The 19,567-nt window shown below is 33.4% G+C and overlaps 1 protein-coding gene across 2 annotated transcripts in view; it reads right to left on the minus strand.

The window, feature by feature from the left end:
• Positions 1–19,567, minus strand: part of TRIM33 (tripartite motif containing 33) — a 123,016-nt gene that overhangs the window by 66,763 nt on the left and 36,686 nt on the right. For both annotated transcript variants that reach the window (XM_031967340.1, XM_031967339.1), the window contains exons 2-4: positions 16,776–16,894; positions 5,814–5,958; positions 5,287–5,419 (exon numbers count right to left, since the gene is read on the minus strand). In XM_031967340.1, the coding sequence (XP_031823200.1) occupies positions 5,287–5,419; positions 5,814–5,958; positions 16,776–16,894 (397 nt within the window). The remainder of the gene's footprint in view (positions 1–5,286; positions 5,420–5,813; positions 5,959–16,775; positions 16,895–19,567) is intronic.

The following is a 19,567-nucleotide window of genomic DNA, read 5'->3' on the forward strand; positions in this document are numbered from 1 at the left end:
GGTGTGGCCACTATGCACACTTCTTGGAGCCACAGCTGGGAGACACATGATAGGTGGACACCAAAGGGTATCAGATAAGCAGTCCTAAAAAGGGCTTCACAAGCCCTCACACAAGACGTGTTAGTCCCTTCTGAATACCTGTATCAAGATATCTTATTCTACCTGGTTATCCTCTTGGAGGGAGCAGAAGACTACTACAATCAAGTGGTCTCTTATATCCTAGGCCTAATAATGGTCTTTTGGCTTTGTATTAAATGTTGAGGAAATGGATGAATAAATTATAGTATATAAAAGTAATTGAATGTTATTGTTCTATAAAAAAAATAATGAACATGCTGATTTTAGAAAAGCTTGGAAAGATTTACATGAACCAATGCTGAGCAAAACAAGCAGAACCAGCAATGCATTGTACATAGTAACAGCAAAATTGTGTAATGATCAACTATGACAGACTTAGTTCTTTCTCAGCCGTTCAGTGATCCAAGGCAATCCCAATAAACTTTGAATGGGAAACACTGTTCACATCCAGAGAAAACAATGGAGACTGAATGTAAATTAATATATGCTATGTTCACTTTTTTCCTTTATACTTTTTCCAGTTTATTCCGATTTTTCTCTCAACATGATTTATAAGAAAATATGTAAAAAACAAAAAAGTGAATGTGCATGTATAACCAAAAAGAAAAAAAAAAGTTGTGGTTTTGGTTTTGTTTTGTTATGAATGTTTCCTAATAATCCAATGATGGTTCAAAATATTGATTCTATTCAACAATGAACCTTATGCACTTGGGATTGGATAAGTGATTCATGAAGAATAAATGATCCAAGGACCAAAGGGGTGAATTGAAGGAATCAAATTCCATTTTGTGATGCTCCTCCATTTTGTGAACTAGTCCTTGCTTTGCTGTAAATCATACAATTTGGGAGTACTGAGATATTGATTTAATTCTAGAAATTGGGGTAGTGGATATTGAGCACAAAATATTCTGTACATTTTATGTTTAAGTAATAACAGCATTATGTATCAAGATATTCTTGAAATAACCACAAGATTTCAATCAGAGAGAACTATCATGTTACTCAAGTTTAAGTTGATTTCTCATTATTGATTATAAGAAAGTTTTATTAATTGCTAAATTGTGTCCTCGTGTCCAATTTGTTATGCAACTTCTTGACTTACTAATAAATCAATATTAGTGGATTTAATTGCTTCAGTCCTAAAAGTCTTTAATAATTTCAATTGCTACATTTCCTATCTAGCTCCTTAAGGGCATAGATAGAAATGTTAGCTTGTGAGAGTCTTGAGGGCAGAAATTGTATTTTGGTATATTCAGCACCTAGTACCATGTGGAACATAAAGAAGGTACTTAATAAATGTTTACTGACTAACCCCCCCTCCCCCAAAAAAAAGAAAGAAAGAAAAAGGAAACAGAAAAAAAAGAAGAAAGAAAATAAGCTGAAACTGCCAAAGCCACAAATCTGTATCACCAGCTACCTACAAGAAATGTGCCTCTTCCTCCGCCAAGGGACCATCATTCATTTACTATATGACAGCCTTGTACTTAAAATATTTTTCTAAGTCAGGTTAGAATGCAAAAGAGAATTTGGAAACACCAATTTCATAATCAATAAGCAAGAAGCAAATACAATGAGGAAAAAGATAAGCATAATATTATTAGAAAGGCAAATCCAAATCAGTTTAGACAGAAATAACTTGTGGATCTAGGATGAAGTATGCTTGCTTTATAGGTTTTCATCATGGAACTTAAATAAGAGAGCAAGAACTACTCCAATGCTGAACTTCAGCATAATGAACAAAAACTAACAAAACTTAGTGGAAAGAATAGTGGTCTCAAGATCAAAAAACATTCATCTTAGGCCTAGTTACATTACTTCCTCAGGACTCTGGAAAGCCATTTACCATATTCTGTGTCTCAATTTTCTTATCTATAAGAAGAAGATAATATTCACACTATATTTCACATGGTTATTTATTTATAAGAATATGCTCTGTAATCCCAAAGGCCATATAAATGAGATATTATCAAGGGCAGGGCTGTTCATGAATAGGCTGAGACAATATAATAGAAATAATAACAGCTAAATTAATTTACTTACTATCACACCAATCAAATTAACAAAAGTTTACTTTATAGATAAGAGAAAAATAACAATGACATTTATCTGGAGGAAGAAATGAGCAGAAAGAGGACAGACAGACCATTACCAGATCTCAAACTATTCAAGAGAATAGTTTCTAGCTAAGAAATAAAGAGGTCAACCAGTAGAATAAATTTGGCATGCAACGTATAGAAGAAAATGAATACCAGAGCCTAATATTTTATCAATAGATGCAAAAGATTCTGCTTGTTTTAATAAATCCCTTTTCAAACAAAACTTTTGGACTCACTGCAAAGCAGTCTGATAGAAATTAGGTACAGACCAAATATCTCATGGCAAGATAAGACAAACTCCAAATGGCTACATGATTTTGCAGGTAAAATCATAAACAAATTAGAGGATCAAGGCCAAAATTACTTTTAAAATCTATGAATAAGACAAAAGTTCATAACCATAGAAGGGATTAAAGACTATAACAATAAGACATAATGAATAATTTTTATCTACATATATAATTTAAAGTTTTTTTTTTCCAAAGAAAACCCATGCAACTAAAATTAGAAGAAAAACATTACAATAGGGAAAAAACCTTTGCAGCAAATTACTTTTTTTAAGTGTCTAATTTTCAACTTAATTCAGATTCATAAAGAATGAAACATTGCCCAATTGATAAAAGATCAAAGGTCAAAGGATATGAACAAGTTCTTTTCAAGGGAAGTAATCCAAGCACGCGCACTCTCTCACGTACGTGCACTCTCTCTCTCACACACACCCACACCCACACGTGTGTGTATGTGTATGATCAAAATCATTAATAATTAGAGAAAAGCAAATTAAAACAAACTTGAGGTTCCACCTTATACTCATCAAGTTTGACAATAAAGAAAAAGAACAAATGCTGGAAGGATGGGAGGAAACAGGCACATTAACAAAGTATAATATAATAATGTAACCTTTCTAGAAAGCAATTTGGAACTATGCATATGCTTTGACACAGAAATTCAAATACTACATTCTGTGAGCAATTTCACTGCATGGGATAGAATAAATTATAACCCTACCCATCCCCAAAAAGAAGAAATGGCCCATAATTACAAATAAATTTACAGCCGTTCTTTTGTGGAGGCAAAGAGCTGGAAACTAAAGGGCAGCCTATCAACTAGGAAATGGCTGAACATTCTATATAAATATTGTAAGAAATGGTGAAAGAAATTGTTTTGAAGAAATGCAGGAACACATATACAAACAGATGCAGACTGAATTGAGCAAAACCGGGAGACCAATTTATACAGCAACATTAGAAAGACAAATAACTCTGAAATGTAAATTAAAACAACTCTGAGATTCCATTTCACACCTACCATATTGACTAAGATAACAGCAAAAGGAAAACACAAATGTTGGAGGGATATGGGAAAACTGGGAGACTCATGCACAGCTGGGAGAGTTTGTGAACTGATCCAACCATCCTAGAGAGTAACTCAGAACTATGCCCAAAAGGCTTTCAAATTGCATGTACTCCTTGATTCAGCAGTGCCACCACTGGGTCTGTATCCCAAAATATCATAGAAGAAGGAAAAGGACCTACATGTGAAAAATATTTGCAGCAGCTATTTTTGTGATGGCAAGGAACTGGAAACAGAGGGGATGCCCATCATTTGGGAAATGACTGATAAATTGTGGTATATGAATGTGATAGAATGCTATTCTATAAGAAATGATGAAAAAGATGATGTCATAAAAGGATGAAAAGACTTATATGAACTGAGGCTGAGTGAAGTTAGCAGAACCAGAAAAATACTGTACACAGTAACGGCAAGATTATGCGATGATCAACTATGAGACTTAGCTCTTCTCTTGAGCAATACAGTGATCCAAGAAAACTGAAATAGACTTATAATGGAAAATGCCGCCTACACCCAGAAAAAGAACTATAGAAACTGAATGTAGATTAAAACATGCAATTTTCATTTTTGTTGGTTTTTCTTTCCTGGGGCTTTTCCCTTTTGTTCTGACTCTTCTTTCACAACATAACTAATATGGAAATAGCTTTAAAATGAGTGTGCATATATAACCTATATCAAATTGCTTGCTATGTTAGGGAAGAGAAAGAAAAAATTTGGAACTCAAAAATCTTACAAAACTGAATACTGAAAACCATTTTTACATGTAATTGGAAAAAAAACCAAAATACTATTAAGAAGGGAGAAAAAAGACAAACAACTCTGGACCATTTAAGAACTACAAATAATGAAATGATCTCTCAAATTCAAGAAGATCCATGATGAAGTAGCTATCCAACTCCTGAAAGAGAGTTGATAAACTCAAGGAACAGACAGGCATCTGTCCAAAAGGGAATTTGTTTTACTTGATTGTACATAGTTATTGTAAGAATTTTGCTTTTTCTTCCCCCTGATCTTCCACCTGTGTCAAAGGAAGGAGGGGGGAAAAGGGGAAAAAAGGGAAAAGCTTTGTTGCTAGAAAAGTATTTTTTAATTTACCAAAAAAATTAGAGAGCAAGGCTAAAAGTCTAGGTGAATCCATAAAGCTACATTAAGCCCAAATTATATCTCTCTCTTGAGGACCTATATAAGGGATGCTTTATTGAAGACATTCCATCGATATGACAAAGACAGTTAGGAATGTCTTTTGTTTTCTAATTTCAAACATCACTGGGACTGTAGAGATAATGATGCTACATTAAAAGAACCACAAATTTTTCAATATTAAAGCTTTTTTAAGGTCAAGGCAAGTAATCACCACCAAAAGTAAAAGCCACTACTGAATACAATTCACTATTCTATTTAGATAGCTACATAAAACTCACAAAGGGTATAGATGTAACTAACTAGGGACAGAAAATTTTCAGTTATTATTGACTTTGACTATACTTAAAACTCCATACTTATCAGATTCAGGTTGTATATGGACCTCTTTATGATTGTTCAAAAATGACTCATCTTATCCACTGCTTTAAAAAAAAAATAATTAAAGAATAATAAAATAATTATTGACTAACAACTTATTCTCCTATCTTAAGTATACTACTGAATCTCTGATAATTTCTGTATTTTAGAATAAACAGGGGTTTTAATTTGTTGGGTTTCTTAAAAGCTCCTTCATCTAACTAAAAAAACATAAGATAAAGCATTTCAATACAAATACCTATGTTCCTTGTGCTCCAACAGTTGGCAGTCTCTACATGTCAGTCTATCGCATGTTTCACAGAAAAGTTTCAATTGTTCTTGTTTGTGGACGGGACAGAAAACAGGGCGCTGACCAGATGCTCCAACAGCCTCTGTAGCAAAATAAGCCATTTTCATATTGCAAGATGACATTTGAGACAGTATTTAAAAGGCTTTATAATTATATATATATATATGTTATTTTCCAGAGATCATCAGGCAAGGTGATTTAAAAGGTTAATAATTACATTATACACTCATTAAAATGCCAAGTCCCAAATATTTTAAAATTAATCCCCCCAAATCAACCTCAAATTAAACTACAAATCTGATGACTTATTTTTCCAGAATGCCAAAAAAAAGAAAGAAAAAGTAGTTATGGAACTTACCTGCTCTCAAGTCATACCTGCTACAGTCCCTTATGGTTCAAGTTATTCTTGCAAGACTACACACATATGTAATGAAGATAAAAAGGGGAATCAATAGATGTTATTGCTCCTATATTACCTGAGACATCTTCCTTCTTCCTAATTAGATGATCCTTTGTGAATTTTACTCGTTGATGTGCTTCTATACATGTCTTGCAAAGCCATTCCCCACATTCTACACAAAATCCAACTGCACTAGCATTATCTTCACAGCTTGTGCACACCTAAAAGAACAAATAAAATTCTACTCTTAATTTACTTTGATGCAAATTTATAAAGTAAAGATCAGGAAAAAACAAATATTAATCTGTTCATTCTTTTAAAAAATGTTTCATTAATGATCTCTTCATTAAATTTTATATCATTATCATTTCACAATGACACTTTCCACCCCACTCTTCTAAACCCCGTTTTTTAGAAAATGCTGTCAAAAAACACGATTCCCATTTTTTAAAAAAAATCTATGCTCATTCCCAATTTATATTCTTATCAGATGATCTGACAAAAAAAGAGGTAGGTATGTTACATTCTCTGACATGACATGAAATTGAATTTGATTTAAAAAAATTTTTTTTCCAAGTGCCTATGGGCCAGGATCACTGAGGATACAAAGACAAAAATTAAATCGTCTCTATTTTCAAGGTTCACATATCTTATCGGAGTTGATCTGATATTTCCAATGTTAATTTTCTTTATTGCTACTGCTTTTTATAAAATGTTCTTCAACTTCTACTTCCTTCCTAATGCATTATTTTACATGAGAATTCAAAAAAATTTTTTAATTCTTGAAATTTGTTGTTTCATTTGGTATAGCATTTCATTCATGCCATAATTTGACTAGTCTAATTCTTCAATTAGACATTTTATCTTTCTCACAGATCTAGGTTATAAAAAGAGTTTCCAAACAATTACTGTTTTACAGTAAGCTTTTTCTTAAAGGTCAGATAGTTTTTCACTTAAGTTCTTAGAAATAGTGCTACTAAATAGTGCTACTATATCCTGTATGACTACTCACAGATATTATGATATCCACTTTATAGATAGAAAGACTGAGCTTCAGAAATATTAGGTGTCTTGCCTGTAGTCACAAAGCTATTTAATTTTTGAGTAAAGATTAAAACCCAATGCTAGCATATTGGTACCCATGCATAATTAGTAATAGTTTTGTGTTGATATTTATGATGTCTTTAAACCTAAAATAGTTTTAGAGAGTAATTCTTTTTGATCATAAAAATAAGTAGGAAGTCAGGCTGAGACAAGATGACAGAAGGAGGCAACCACCCAAGTGAATTCTTCAAATATTTCTCAGAAACAACTTTAAAATAACAGCTCAAATACAGCTGATAGCCATCAAAAACAGAGATATTCTCAGATCAAGCAAAAGCAAAAATTGATCTAATTAAAAGAGATAAGCAAGGAAACTATATTTTGCTAAAGAGTACTATAGACAATGAAGCAATATCAATATTAAACATGTATGTACCAAGTGGTATAGCATATAACTTCCTATAGGAGAAGTTAAGAGAGTTGCAAATAGAAATACATAGCAAAACTATAATAGCAGGAGATCTCAATCTTGCACTCTCAAAATTAGATAAATCAAATCACAAAAATGGAGATATTTTTCCCAGCTTAAAACAACTTAGAAGGTCAGCAGGTGACACCAGGGTAGACACATGTCAACCCTAGACTAAGTACATATGCCACAGGCCCAGTAGCAAGCTCTGAAGCCAGCTCAAATAGCAGCAGCAGCATTATGTGCAATTTTAGGAGCTCTTAATCTAGATTCTATAACTGGTTAGACAGAAATTAGAGGAGACCCTTTGCTAGCACTCAGTGCAAGTGACACTGATTGGCAGCTCTACCAGCTATATCTAGCTCTGGATCTCACACTTCCAGGGCAGAGAAAAGTACTGGAGGTCTGGCAACAGGTACTAAAAGCCCTGGTTGCAGTTCCAAAGTAAAGAGAAGCTACAGAACAGGGAATCTGATCACAGGTTTCAGGACCAAGACTCAAACCAGTTCCAAAAGCAGAAGTACAAAAAAATTAATAAATAATAATAAAATACTGAGGCACTACCTTTGATAAAAAAAAAAAAAGACAATGAATATCAAAAAACAGTAACAAGCTTCTCTGATAAAGACCTCATTTCTCAAATATATACTGAAATAGAATTCAGCCAAATTTATAAAAATAATCAATCTTTTCCTAATTGATTTTACACACACACGCACGCACGCACACGCACGCACGGATAAATAGGCAGTTTTTAGAATAAGAAATCAAAGCTACGAATAGTCACATGAAAAAATGTTCTAAACCAATATTGATTAGGGAAAGGAAAATTAAAAACAATTCTGAAGTACTCTCAAAAATAACAAATGCTGGAGGGGAAGAAGAAAAAATAGACACACAAATGTGTTTTTGATGGAACGGCAAACTGTCCAACTATACTGAAGAACAATTTGGAACTATACCACAATGATTTGACCTAGGTTATATCCCAAACAGGTCAAAGAGAAAGGAAAAGGACCTATACATACAAAAACATAAAAACTATTTTAGTGGTAATAAAGAATTGGAATTTGAGAAGATGTTCATCAAATGAGGAATGGATGAGTGAGTTATGGCATATGATTGTGATAGAATATTTTTGTGCTATAAATGGGTGGGTGGAGGAGGATTTAGAAAAATCTATATGAACTGATGCAAAGTGATATGGGCAGCTAGGTGGCACAATGGATAGGATTCCTCCTCCTCCTGAAATCAGGAGGACCTTGGTTCAAATCTGGTCTCAGACACTTAATACGTCTTAGCTGTGTGACCCTGCACAAGTCACTTAACCAATTGCCTCAGCAAAAAAAATTAAAAAAAAAAATTGCAGACACCACTAAAAGGATCAGAGAACTTAGAATGTGATATTCCAGAAGGCAAAAAGATATGGGTTTATATCCAAAAATAGTGAGCCCAGAAAAAAATTAGGGGAGGAGGGGGACAGATCTTGAATGAAATAAAGGACTTTCAAGCACTCTGATGAAAAGACTAGATAGAGCTGTGAAGAAACTTTGAAGTTCAGTACTTAGCAAAGATAGTCTTTATACTTAAATATGAGGAGGTTGATATGTGTGTCCCCAGAGCCCTATTATCAAAACTCATTGAGGGAGTCTAACTAGACAAAACTTGAAGTTCAGCTATATCTTGATGATCTTAAGAGAAGGAAGGAAAGGGGCAGGGAGATGGCGCAGTAGATACAGTACCAATACTAGAATCAGGAAGACCTGAATTCAAACCTGACCTCAAACACTTAACACTTACTGGAGAACACTAACTGACCCTGGGTGACTGCCTCCCCAAAAAAAAAAAAAAAGAAAGAAAAAAAAAGAAAAAAGAAAAGAAAGGAAATGCCTACTTAAATGCCTACTTTGTGCTAAGGACTAGGGATAAAAAGAAAGGCAAAACCAGTCCCATTTCTTAAGGAGTTCACAATCTAATGGAAGACAAATTATGTAACAAATAAAAATAAAAATAAAAAATTCATATATATATATATTTATAAAGGCAGACAGGATAAATTAAGAGTCTACAGAGGGAAAAGTACTAGAATTAAAGATCAGGAAAGACTTCTTATGGAAAGTGGGCTACTTTGGCTAAAATTTGAAGTCAGAAGGAGAGATAAGGAGGAAGAGAAGACAATACAGGAGATAAGCTCATGAAAATGCCTTATCTCAGGAGATAGAGTGTTTTATTTAAGGAATAGTAAGAAGGCCAGTGTCAGAAGATGATGTCCCAGAGATATTAAGTATAAGAAAACTGGAAAAGGATTGGGGCAAGAGGAGGAATGGTGCCATTTTATGAAGGGCTTTGAATGTCAAACATGTTTCATTTAATTCCAGAAGTCATAGAGCGTCACTTAAGTTTTAATTTGGCAAGACTTGTCAGCTGAGTGAAGGATCAACTCGAATGGGAAGAGATTTGAGATGAGGAGTCAATTAGATTACAGGTGATAAAAGTCTGCACAATTCAAGAGATAAAGAGGGAAAGCTATTTTACTAAAATGAATCTGTATCAACACTAAAATTATATGCATACTTTAAACTTTAGATGGTGATGTGGAAGGTTGTTGAGTAATCTATCTCTTTCTATGTATGCTTCAGCAAAGATCTAAAAAGGATGCCAGAATTAATGATCAAGAAATAGAGAAAATAAGCTCTTTCAAAAAGCCCAGAACTAAATTCAACAACTGTATTTTGTCCAACAATACAAGAAAAGCCCAGAAGACCACAATTCCCCAAATAAACACTATAAGACCAAAGAGTTGATGCTGGAAATTTATTAGACGATCTAGAAAACAACAGCACTTTAAACAAAGTTGCACCAAAGAGACAGAACACTGTAGTACCCTGATCACCAGAGAGATAAAAGGAGTGAGGATGTCCAGAAAACTACATTATTCTTACTCTAAAAATGTGCCAAGAAGGCTAGAAGGTAGCAGGCTTTAGACTAGAGATATTGAAATCTGCTAGAGTTCTCAATATAAATACAATTGATAAGGTAGAAGACAGTAGCAAGAGGTAGGAAAATCAGCAACAAGACCAAAAAGAGCTTGATAACTCCAGTCAAGAATTTTTTAAAAAGGAAAGAATCTGGGGGCAGAGATATAAGTAAATAGAAAATAGAACATAAAGAAATACTATGATTCCAGAGATACCAAGAAAGGAAAGAAGAGACTAGCTCCACAACAGGTACAATTTGGTTAAGTGACTTGTGCAGGGTGCACACAGCTAAGAAGTGTTAAAGAAGGTTAAAAAAAAAAAAAAAAGATTAGATGATAAGGACTCCAAGAAAGGCAAGAAGTCATAAAACAGGATTAAATATATATATATATATATAAAATACATGAAATAAAAATTCTCTAAAACTTAAGAAAAAATAAATTAAAACAAAAGCTTAAAATTTATTTACACAGTAGACTTCCTAAAAATTAGACGTTTCAATAAAATGCAATGATTTCATAAGACAACAAGAAATATTAAAACAAAATTAAGACAAAAAAAATCAAAGAAAATATATGGTAACAATTATCAATTAACTAATCTGAAAAAAAAAAAAAAAGAGTTATGATAACTAAGAATCATTGAGCTCCAGATGAAAACCATGAACAAAACAAACCTGCATACTATGATTTAGGAAATCATAAATGCAAACTTTCCAGATCTATTAGAATCAGAAAATAAAAGGAGGAAATCACCAATGACCCAAAAGAATCAACAAAAAGGAAACAAGGAAAGTCATAACCATAATCCAGAACTTCCATATCAAAGAAAAAGTTGTCAGAAAAAAAGTTCAAATACCAGGGAACCACAGCATAACAGGACTATGGTGCAATTAAAAGAAAAAGGACAAAAAAATTCCTAGAATACAATATTCCAAAAAGATTTACAATAAGGACTAAGATATGCAACCAAACTGAGCAAAAGTCTATAGAGTGGGGGAAAATGAAATATTAAAATTTTAAAACATTTTTGATATTTTAAAAAACAGAGGTTAGTTAGTAAAACTCTAAATATAAAAAGATAAAAATATAGAAATTAAAAGGAAACCTAAACATATAAATTCACTAACCTATTAGAGCAAAAGGAAGATGAATTACCAACATTTTTATATTGGTGAAGATGAAGTATCCATTCAGAATAATAATGTTTTCAAGAATCAATATAGAATTACATTAAGACAAATACAAGGCCAAATGTGGCTTTGTTGTACTATGCTGGTTTTAAGAGAACAGAAAGAAAAGTATTATTCTAGAGGAATGGCCCTGGCCATAAATAAAAGTGGTTCTCATGTGATGATCCCCCATTGAGGGCATGATAGGGAATATGAGCTTGAACCTGTTCTTTTTCCAATCTGGACCACACTGACCACTTTTACCAAACTAATGCTGAACTTAATGCAGACACCCAATCAGCATATCTCATGAAAGCTTAGACTTTAACAGACACAGCCTCAGCTTCTCTGTCAACAGAGACTACAGGTGTATGCCACTATGGCCAGCAATGACAGTATTAATATAAGAGAAAAATACTAGAAACACTGACCATAAGATCAAGGGTAAAACAAATATTATAGCAGGTAGGTGGCAAAAGCAGATAAGAGTGTCAGGCCTGGAGTCACAAAGAGTCAACATCCCGAGTTTAAATCTGGCCTCAGTTTCCTCAACTAAGCTAGAGAAAATAATGGCAAACTACTCCAATATTTTTGCCAAGAAAACCCAAATGGAGTCACAAAGATTTGGACACAACTGAAACATGGCTGGACAAAAACAACAAAGCTAACGTAGCCAGCATTCTCAATATTATTTGCTGGCTATAGCAATAAAACAAAATAATGGCAAAGAGAAAAGAAAATTAACATTTTTCCTGGATGACAATCCTCTACTTATAGAGTTCTAGTCAACTAAAGATTAATTGAAACAATAACTTCTGCAAAGTTCCTGACAGTAAAATAAACAAACATAAATCACCAGCATTTTCATGAAATATTCTGAAAAAATCCAGTAAGAAAAGATAGTTTCACTCAAAATAACTATAACATATTTAAAACACTTGGGAGTCTACCTACAAACACACAAAACAAGCATCATATCGATATAATTATAAAATAATCTTTAGAAAAACAAATAGAAACTTAAATAATTGGATAGCAACTGCTCATGATTAGGAGGTATCTTGAAAATAATGCTATCTAAATTAATTTACTTACTCAATGCTATAAGTTACTTGATAGACAAAAAATAAAAAGATCAAGAATGTCAAAGGAGATAATATTTATATAGTATTACTATGTGTCAGTCATTAAGCTAATAATAATAATGAAAAAAGTGGGAAGAATGTAGGTTTAGAATAACGATCTCAAACTAGACTGCAGAGAAATCATCATCAAAAATATTCAATACTAGTTAAAAAATGAAAAAAATCAAATCATTGGAACAGATTTTCATAAAATGCTCTCCCCATCCTCCCCCCCAAAAAATCATAATACTAAACTAATAATAAACATTTATTAAGCATATGTATGTGTCAAATATTATGCTAAAAACTATGGACACAAAGAAAGTCGAAGACATACAAAATATGAAAACTATGTAACCAATCAATAAACATAAAGTGTCTATATGACAGGAACTATGCTAAATAAACTCTGGGGATACAAAAAGAGATAAAAGACACTCCCTGATCTCAAGCAGCTTACAATTTAATGGAAGAAGATAACATGCAAACAAAAATATAGAAAATAACCTGGGGCAGCTAAGTGGCGCAGTGGATAAAGCACCAGCTCTGAAGTCAGGAGGACCCGAGTTCAAATTTGACCTCAGACACTTAACATTTCCTAGCTATGGGGAGGAAGGGAGGAAAGGAGGAGGAGAGGAAGAAAAATTCCAGGCAAGGGGGATACAGAGAAAATGACAGAAACAAAAAGATGGAACTAAGATTCTTATCTGTGGAACTGCCAGAAGGCCAGTCTCACGGGATGAAAGAATACATATGTTGGGGGATAAGGTGTAAGAAGACTGGAAGAGTAAGAACCAGAAGAAGGGTAGATTATGAAGTACTATGAATGCCAAACAGATGTGATGTCTGATGTAGAAGACAACAGGAAACTATTAAAGTTGAAAGTTAAGTGGGTGATATGATCAGATCTGAGTTTTTGAAAAATCACTTTGGTGGCTGAATAGGGGATGTGTTGGAGGATGGACTGGAATGAGGAGAGACTTGATGCATTAGCAGGCTACTAAAGTGATACAGGCCTGTACTAGGATGATTGCAGGTGTCAGAAGAAAAAAGAAGGTGCAACAGTTATATTGCAATGGTGAAATCAACAGATTGGATGTGGAAGATGAGAAAAAATAAGGAATTCTGGATGAATGATAAGTCGCAAGCCTGAGGGACAGCAGGATACTGCTGTCCACTACCGTAAGTGAAATGAGCTGAACTGGGAGATCATCACACAAAGCAACAAGATTATCCGATGATCAATTCTGATGGACGTGGCTCTTTTCAACAATGAAATGATTCAAACCAGTTCCAATGATCCTGTGATGAACAGAGCCATCTACACCCAGAAAGAGGACTGTAGGAAAGGAGTGTGGATCCCAACATGGCATTTTCACTCTTTTTTGCTGTTTGCTTGCATTTTATTTTCTTTCTCATTTTTTTTCCTTTTTGATGTTTTTCTTATGCAGCAAGATAAATGTATAAATATGTATGCATATATAAGATTTAACATATATATATTTTACTATGTTTAACACATATTGGATTACTTGCTGTCTAAGGGGGAGATTGGAATGCAAGGTTTTGCAAGAGTTAATGTTGAAAAATTATCCATGTATATCTTTTGAAAATTAAAATGCTTTAATTTAAAAAACCCAAAAAGTTGAATCCCTGAAAGAAAAAAAAAACTTTACAAGTTGCTAATTATTTCAATTAGTTTTTTAATCAATTCTCAAGGATTCCCTAAGGATTCATCATATCTTTTGCAAAGAGTGATAGTTTTGCTTCTCATTGCTATAGCTAGCAATTCTGGCATAATATTGAATATCAGTAGGTGTAATGTTCTTCTTTTCTAAATTATAATTGTTTTTTGGGAGCAGGTTTCTTGGGGAGCTTCTGGAGGCAGCCTTAGTTTCAGTTCAGAGTAATAATCACCTCAAATGCAACCAGCTGTTAAAAGCTCAGTCCTTTATTGTCTCTTCCAAAATATCCCAGTTAGCTTTCTTTGAGACCTCACTCTCTCCTTGGTTCCATTACCTCTTGCTGCTAGTCTTTTGTCTCTACCAGCTTCAGCCTCCAGCTCTCTCTGAATCCTGGCTCTGAATCTCCTCCACTGACTCCTGGCTGAGGCTCCAAGAGCTTCTTATATAGGATCTCTTAAAGGTGTGAACTCAAAGGTTGACTCCTCCTCCAAGAGTGGGATTGTGGGAGCTGTGACTTGTGAATCTCCTGCACTGAACTTGTGAATCTCAAACTCTAATGTGTGAACTAACGTGTTAATTTTTAAAGGTGTGAAAGGTATGAACTCTGAATTAGAGAACTGCTAAGAATGATGCTAAAATTAGACAACTGACTTATCACTCTGTAAGAATCCTAACAAGTAGGGATAATGAACATCCTTCTTGTACTCCTAATCTTAATTAGGAAGCTTGTAGCTCATCTTCATTAATTCTTGTTGATGATAAAACCATCATCAGTTGTTAAGATACTAAGTTTTTGAGGAAAGTTTCATTTATATCTATGCTTTTTATTTTTTTTAATAAGTATTGTACTTTGTCAAAAACATTTTCTCCATCTATTAAGATAATCTTAAGATTTTTGTTAATTATATGATTGATGCAGTCAATTACAATGATAATTTTCCTAACACTGAAACCATTCCTGCATTACTGGTATAAATCCCACTTTGACATGGTATATGATTCTTGTGATAGATTGCTGTAACCTTAGTTACAATTGTTGCCATCAGTTTTCCTTTTCTGTTTTTGCTTTTCTTAATTTAGGTATCATCATCACATGTATCATAAAAGAAAATTGGTAGGACTTCTTGTTTGCTTATTTTTCCAAATATTTTACCAGAGCAATAGAATTATTTATTCTTTAAATATCCAATGTAATTCATTTGTGAATCCATCTGGTCCTGGGGATTTTTTCCTCGGGGAGCTTGTTGATAGCCCACTTAATTTCTTTTTCTAATACAGGGTTATTTAATTATTCTATTTCCTCTTGAAATTTAACTACTGGTTTGTCTATTTTATTGGTTTTTTTCATAAAAGCAGATCCTAGTTTTATTTATCAACTTAATGGTTTTCTTACTTTCAACTTTATTACTCTTTCCTTTGACTTTCAGGATTCCATCTCGGTGTTTAATTGAAGATTAAAATTTCCTCAGTTTTATGCCTAATTCAATGATTTGCTCTTTCTCTATTTTAATGACATAAGCATTTAGAAATATACAATTTCCCTTAAGTACTGCTTTGGCTGCATCTCAGTATTCTAAGATTCTATTACTAATTGTTAGAAAATTATTTTCTTAAGGAATCTGATCTTGGGGCTCTCAACCTATAGCATTTCCTTATAGTATTAAGAATTTTTTTCCTTCACTCATGTATATAGTACACATACCAATTTACAAGTGGTAAATGCAATCAATCCTCTTCCCCTGCATAAATCAAATAAATATAAATTTATTTATAGGAGTGAAGGTTTGATATATGAACATGCTGGACTTTGAGTTGAGAAAATTTGGATTCACATTCTGCCCTCTATTCATATTACTGTGTGAACATGATCAACTACCTTAGTCTCTCTGGATTGCAAACTGTCATATATGTATAGTTTGCAACATTCACTCTTGCAAAAGCCTTGTGTTCCAAATTTTTTTCTCCTTCCCTTCCCACCACCTCCCTTAGACAGCAAATAATCCAACTTATGTTAAACATGTTCTTGTCATTATTTCTAAAGGGACTGGAAGTGTTGAAGATTAAGGTTTTCTACATGGTGATCTTTGAAGAAAAAAATATTGTTTTCTTCATCATACTTACATAATCATTTAGGGACCAATACCAGGAAGATAAGGCAGAAAACTAACAGCTTAAAAGGAAAAATAAGGATTCTTTTCTTCATCAGGTAGGTGATATGGAAATTGATGTCTTTCTAACCAAGGAATGGATGATCCAAATCACACATCTCAACTCAAGGCCCTCATTAGAACACAGCCTAGTCCCTTAATATTCATTCTCTCATTAACTGTTAACCAATCAAGAGTTGATTGTCACCCTCAGGAACACCCATCCTTCCAAGAGTATAAATACTATAACCCCATCACCATGAGGGGGTCTCTGACATTCAAGAGTGCCCCTGCCCTTTTTTTTTAATTAATAAGCATAATAAAATGATTAAATTACCCAGAAATTATTTCTCTTAAACTTTTTAAACATCACAGTATGTTAAAATATGAAGGATAAAGGAAATAAAGTAATGAGCCTACCTGTTCAGATTTTTCATCAGAGCTGCTAGGTGCTTCAGATGTATCTTTCACAAAATAATTATCAACAAGATCTATTTGTCTACATTCTTGGCGGCATATTGGGCATCGTATTACTCCAACTGCAAAAAATAATGAAAGGATTACATTGAATATGCTGTAATAGGAACATCTTTCACTATAATCATGGAGGTCACTATGTTAAAAGAAACCTAAAATAATTCCAGCACACACACTCCTATGTCTAAAGAACTAAAGAAAAAGGCGATTATTCAAACAATGTGGTAAACAATGTTAGCATTTGTCCCAGAATGTAATTTGGTGAAAATTAATGCAAGTTTAATATGAAGAATCAAAATGAATACTCTTTCCCAAAACTGAACTGAAATGACTAGGAAAACTATTATCAATTTATCTGTTCTGCCATTCTTATTATAAATAGATAAGAGGATTGCATTCTGGGAAGACAGCAACAGGTCAGAAATTTTCAAGCTCTCCAGTTTTCCTCCACAAAAAAAAGATAGAAAATTGCCAGGAAATGAACATGGAGCTGCAAAAATGAAGGAGTAAAGCAGTTGTCTACCCAAAACAACTTCAGAGGACCTTAGGAAAGAATCTAATAAAATGTAACTGCCTCCAAACTTACTCCACTGAATCAACAAAGAGCAAGTCTTGAGAATAGCTAAGCAAGAAACTTCGATTCAACTTTTATCTCACTCACAGCAATAGGAATTTTTACCTCACAAACTTTCATCTAATAAACAGCAGACTGCTGAATAGGAAAGACTGAAGGACCCCTCTATCCTTCATCCCTTAACCTCTAGTTTCTGATTACCAAGCTTAGCAGCTCTCAAGATGCAGCTGTGGGCAAAGAGTTAGGTCATGTCCAGTGAATGCAATACTACAGGAAATAACATTTTCAACATGGCCACGTATACTCATGCAGCTTGGGAGAGAAGGAGTGCCTGAAGTTGGGCAGAATTCAGAAAATAACAAGGAGAACTTGAGACCTGGAACAACATTATATAGAGCTCCAGATTAAAACTTGATTATAATATTAAGTTTCTAGAAGTAAAATAAAGTAAAAACCACTGAGGGAATGACAGAAATACTTGAAGTACTTTAAATTTAGCAGTCACCAGAAGATTTTTCATTCCTCAATATTCCTTTTTGTCCTAGCACTAAAGTAGGTTTTTAAAAGACTATTTGTGGACAACTTTCAAGTTACTTGCCCCAGGCCTAAAAGGAGCAGTTATAGAATAGCTAGAACTTGAATCCATGCCCTTACAAAAATTATGTGAAATGTGCAAATTAAATTACAATCCCATTTGTTTATGTCTTACTATCTTTATATTTTAGTCTAATTTATTCTAATTATCCATTTTTTAAAAGACATATATTGCCTGGCTTAAATTTAGTTCCATGTTTACATAGCAAACACAATAGATTTCATTAGAATAAGAGTATAATTAAGTGCTCTAAATCTTTTAAGAAATCTGACATCAAGATTTCTTCATTACTTTCAAATATTAAAATGCAATGTTTTTATTTTCCTCCAACAGTGTTATTAATCTGGTGTAGGCCCCTACCACCTCACAAATGGCATTATTTCAATAGCCTTGCTGGTCGTTCTTCCTGCTTCAAGTCTCTAAACATCCCCCACTCCCTTACGCTCAACAAACATAAAATTTTTTAATCCTCTGCTTGATTTTTTAAAAATTACCTGATCCCTTTCTACCTCTCCAAATATTTTCTGATTAAGTGACATTGGACTTTCTTTGATGTTTCCTATACAAAACAGTCCATTATCCTGACTGTGCATGTATGGAATGCTCTCTTTTCTTCACCTCTTGTCTCCTGATTTGCCTGACTTCAAGTTTCAATTAAAATCTCAATTTCTGCAAGAAGTTTAGCACACCACTTGGCACATAGTAGGTGCTCAACACATGTTTATTAATTGTGCCTTCCCTATGAGACAATCTGTATTTTATCCTGTATATTTATCTTATCTACTGGCAATTGATTTCAATTCTTTCTTATTAACTGCCTCTCCCTGTCTTCACAATTCAATTTCAACGGTGAAGGCATATGTTGGTGGGGTAGGAGAGGAGACACATAGATGAGAGATTTTTAAGGGGAAAATTTAAGTGAAAATAAAACATAATTTAAAGAAATATGAAACATATGGGCTGTTTTTATTATTTAAAATATAAACTAATTTAGTAAGTGTCCTTTTACTCATTAAAATATCAAACTTTCAATTTCTAGTTTTTTAGGCTATTTCTTACTATTTTTCTTCTCTAAAACATGATTAGAAAAATGAAAACAGCTCTGAAGTTCTACTATGTCACACTCATAAGACTGTCAAAGTTAACAAAAAAGGAAAATAACAAATGCCAGAAGGGTTGTGGGAGACAGGTATTTGTAAGTGCATTGTCGGTAGACTAATTCACAGTTCCATCCAACCTGGAGAGCAAATTGGAACTATACTTTTAAAAAAAGTATTCAATTATATAGCTTTTGTTTAACTCAGCAATAGCTAGTAGATCTAAAATCCAAAGAGATTAAAAAAGAGGAAAATGCCCCACATATGTGTGCATATACATTCAACACATACCAATATACAGAAAAAGAGAGAAGACAAAAAGCAGCTCTTTTTATGGTGGCAAAAAATTGGAAACAGGTGGAGAATGAGTTATCAATGGGCAGACCATTATGGAATATTCCTGTGCTGTAAGAAAAATGAAAGGGACTGTTCTAAGGAAAACAGAGGTGATTTGTGTGAACTAAAACAG

Source organism: Sarcophilus harrisii, chromosome 4 (assembly GCF_902635505.1).
Source record: "Sarcophilus harrisii chromosome 4, mSarHar1.11, whole genome shotgun sequence".
NCBI classification, from domain to species: Eukaryota; Metazoa; Chordata; class Mammalia; order Dasyuromorphia; family Dasyuridae; genus Sarcophilus; species Sarcophilus harrisii.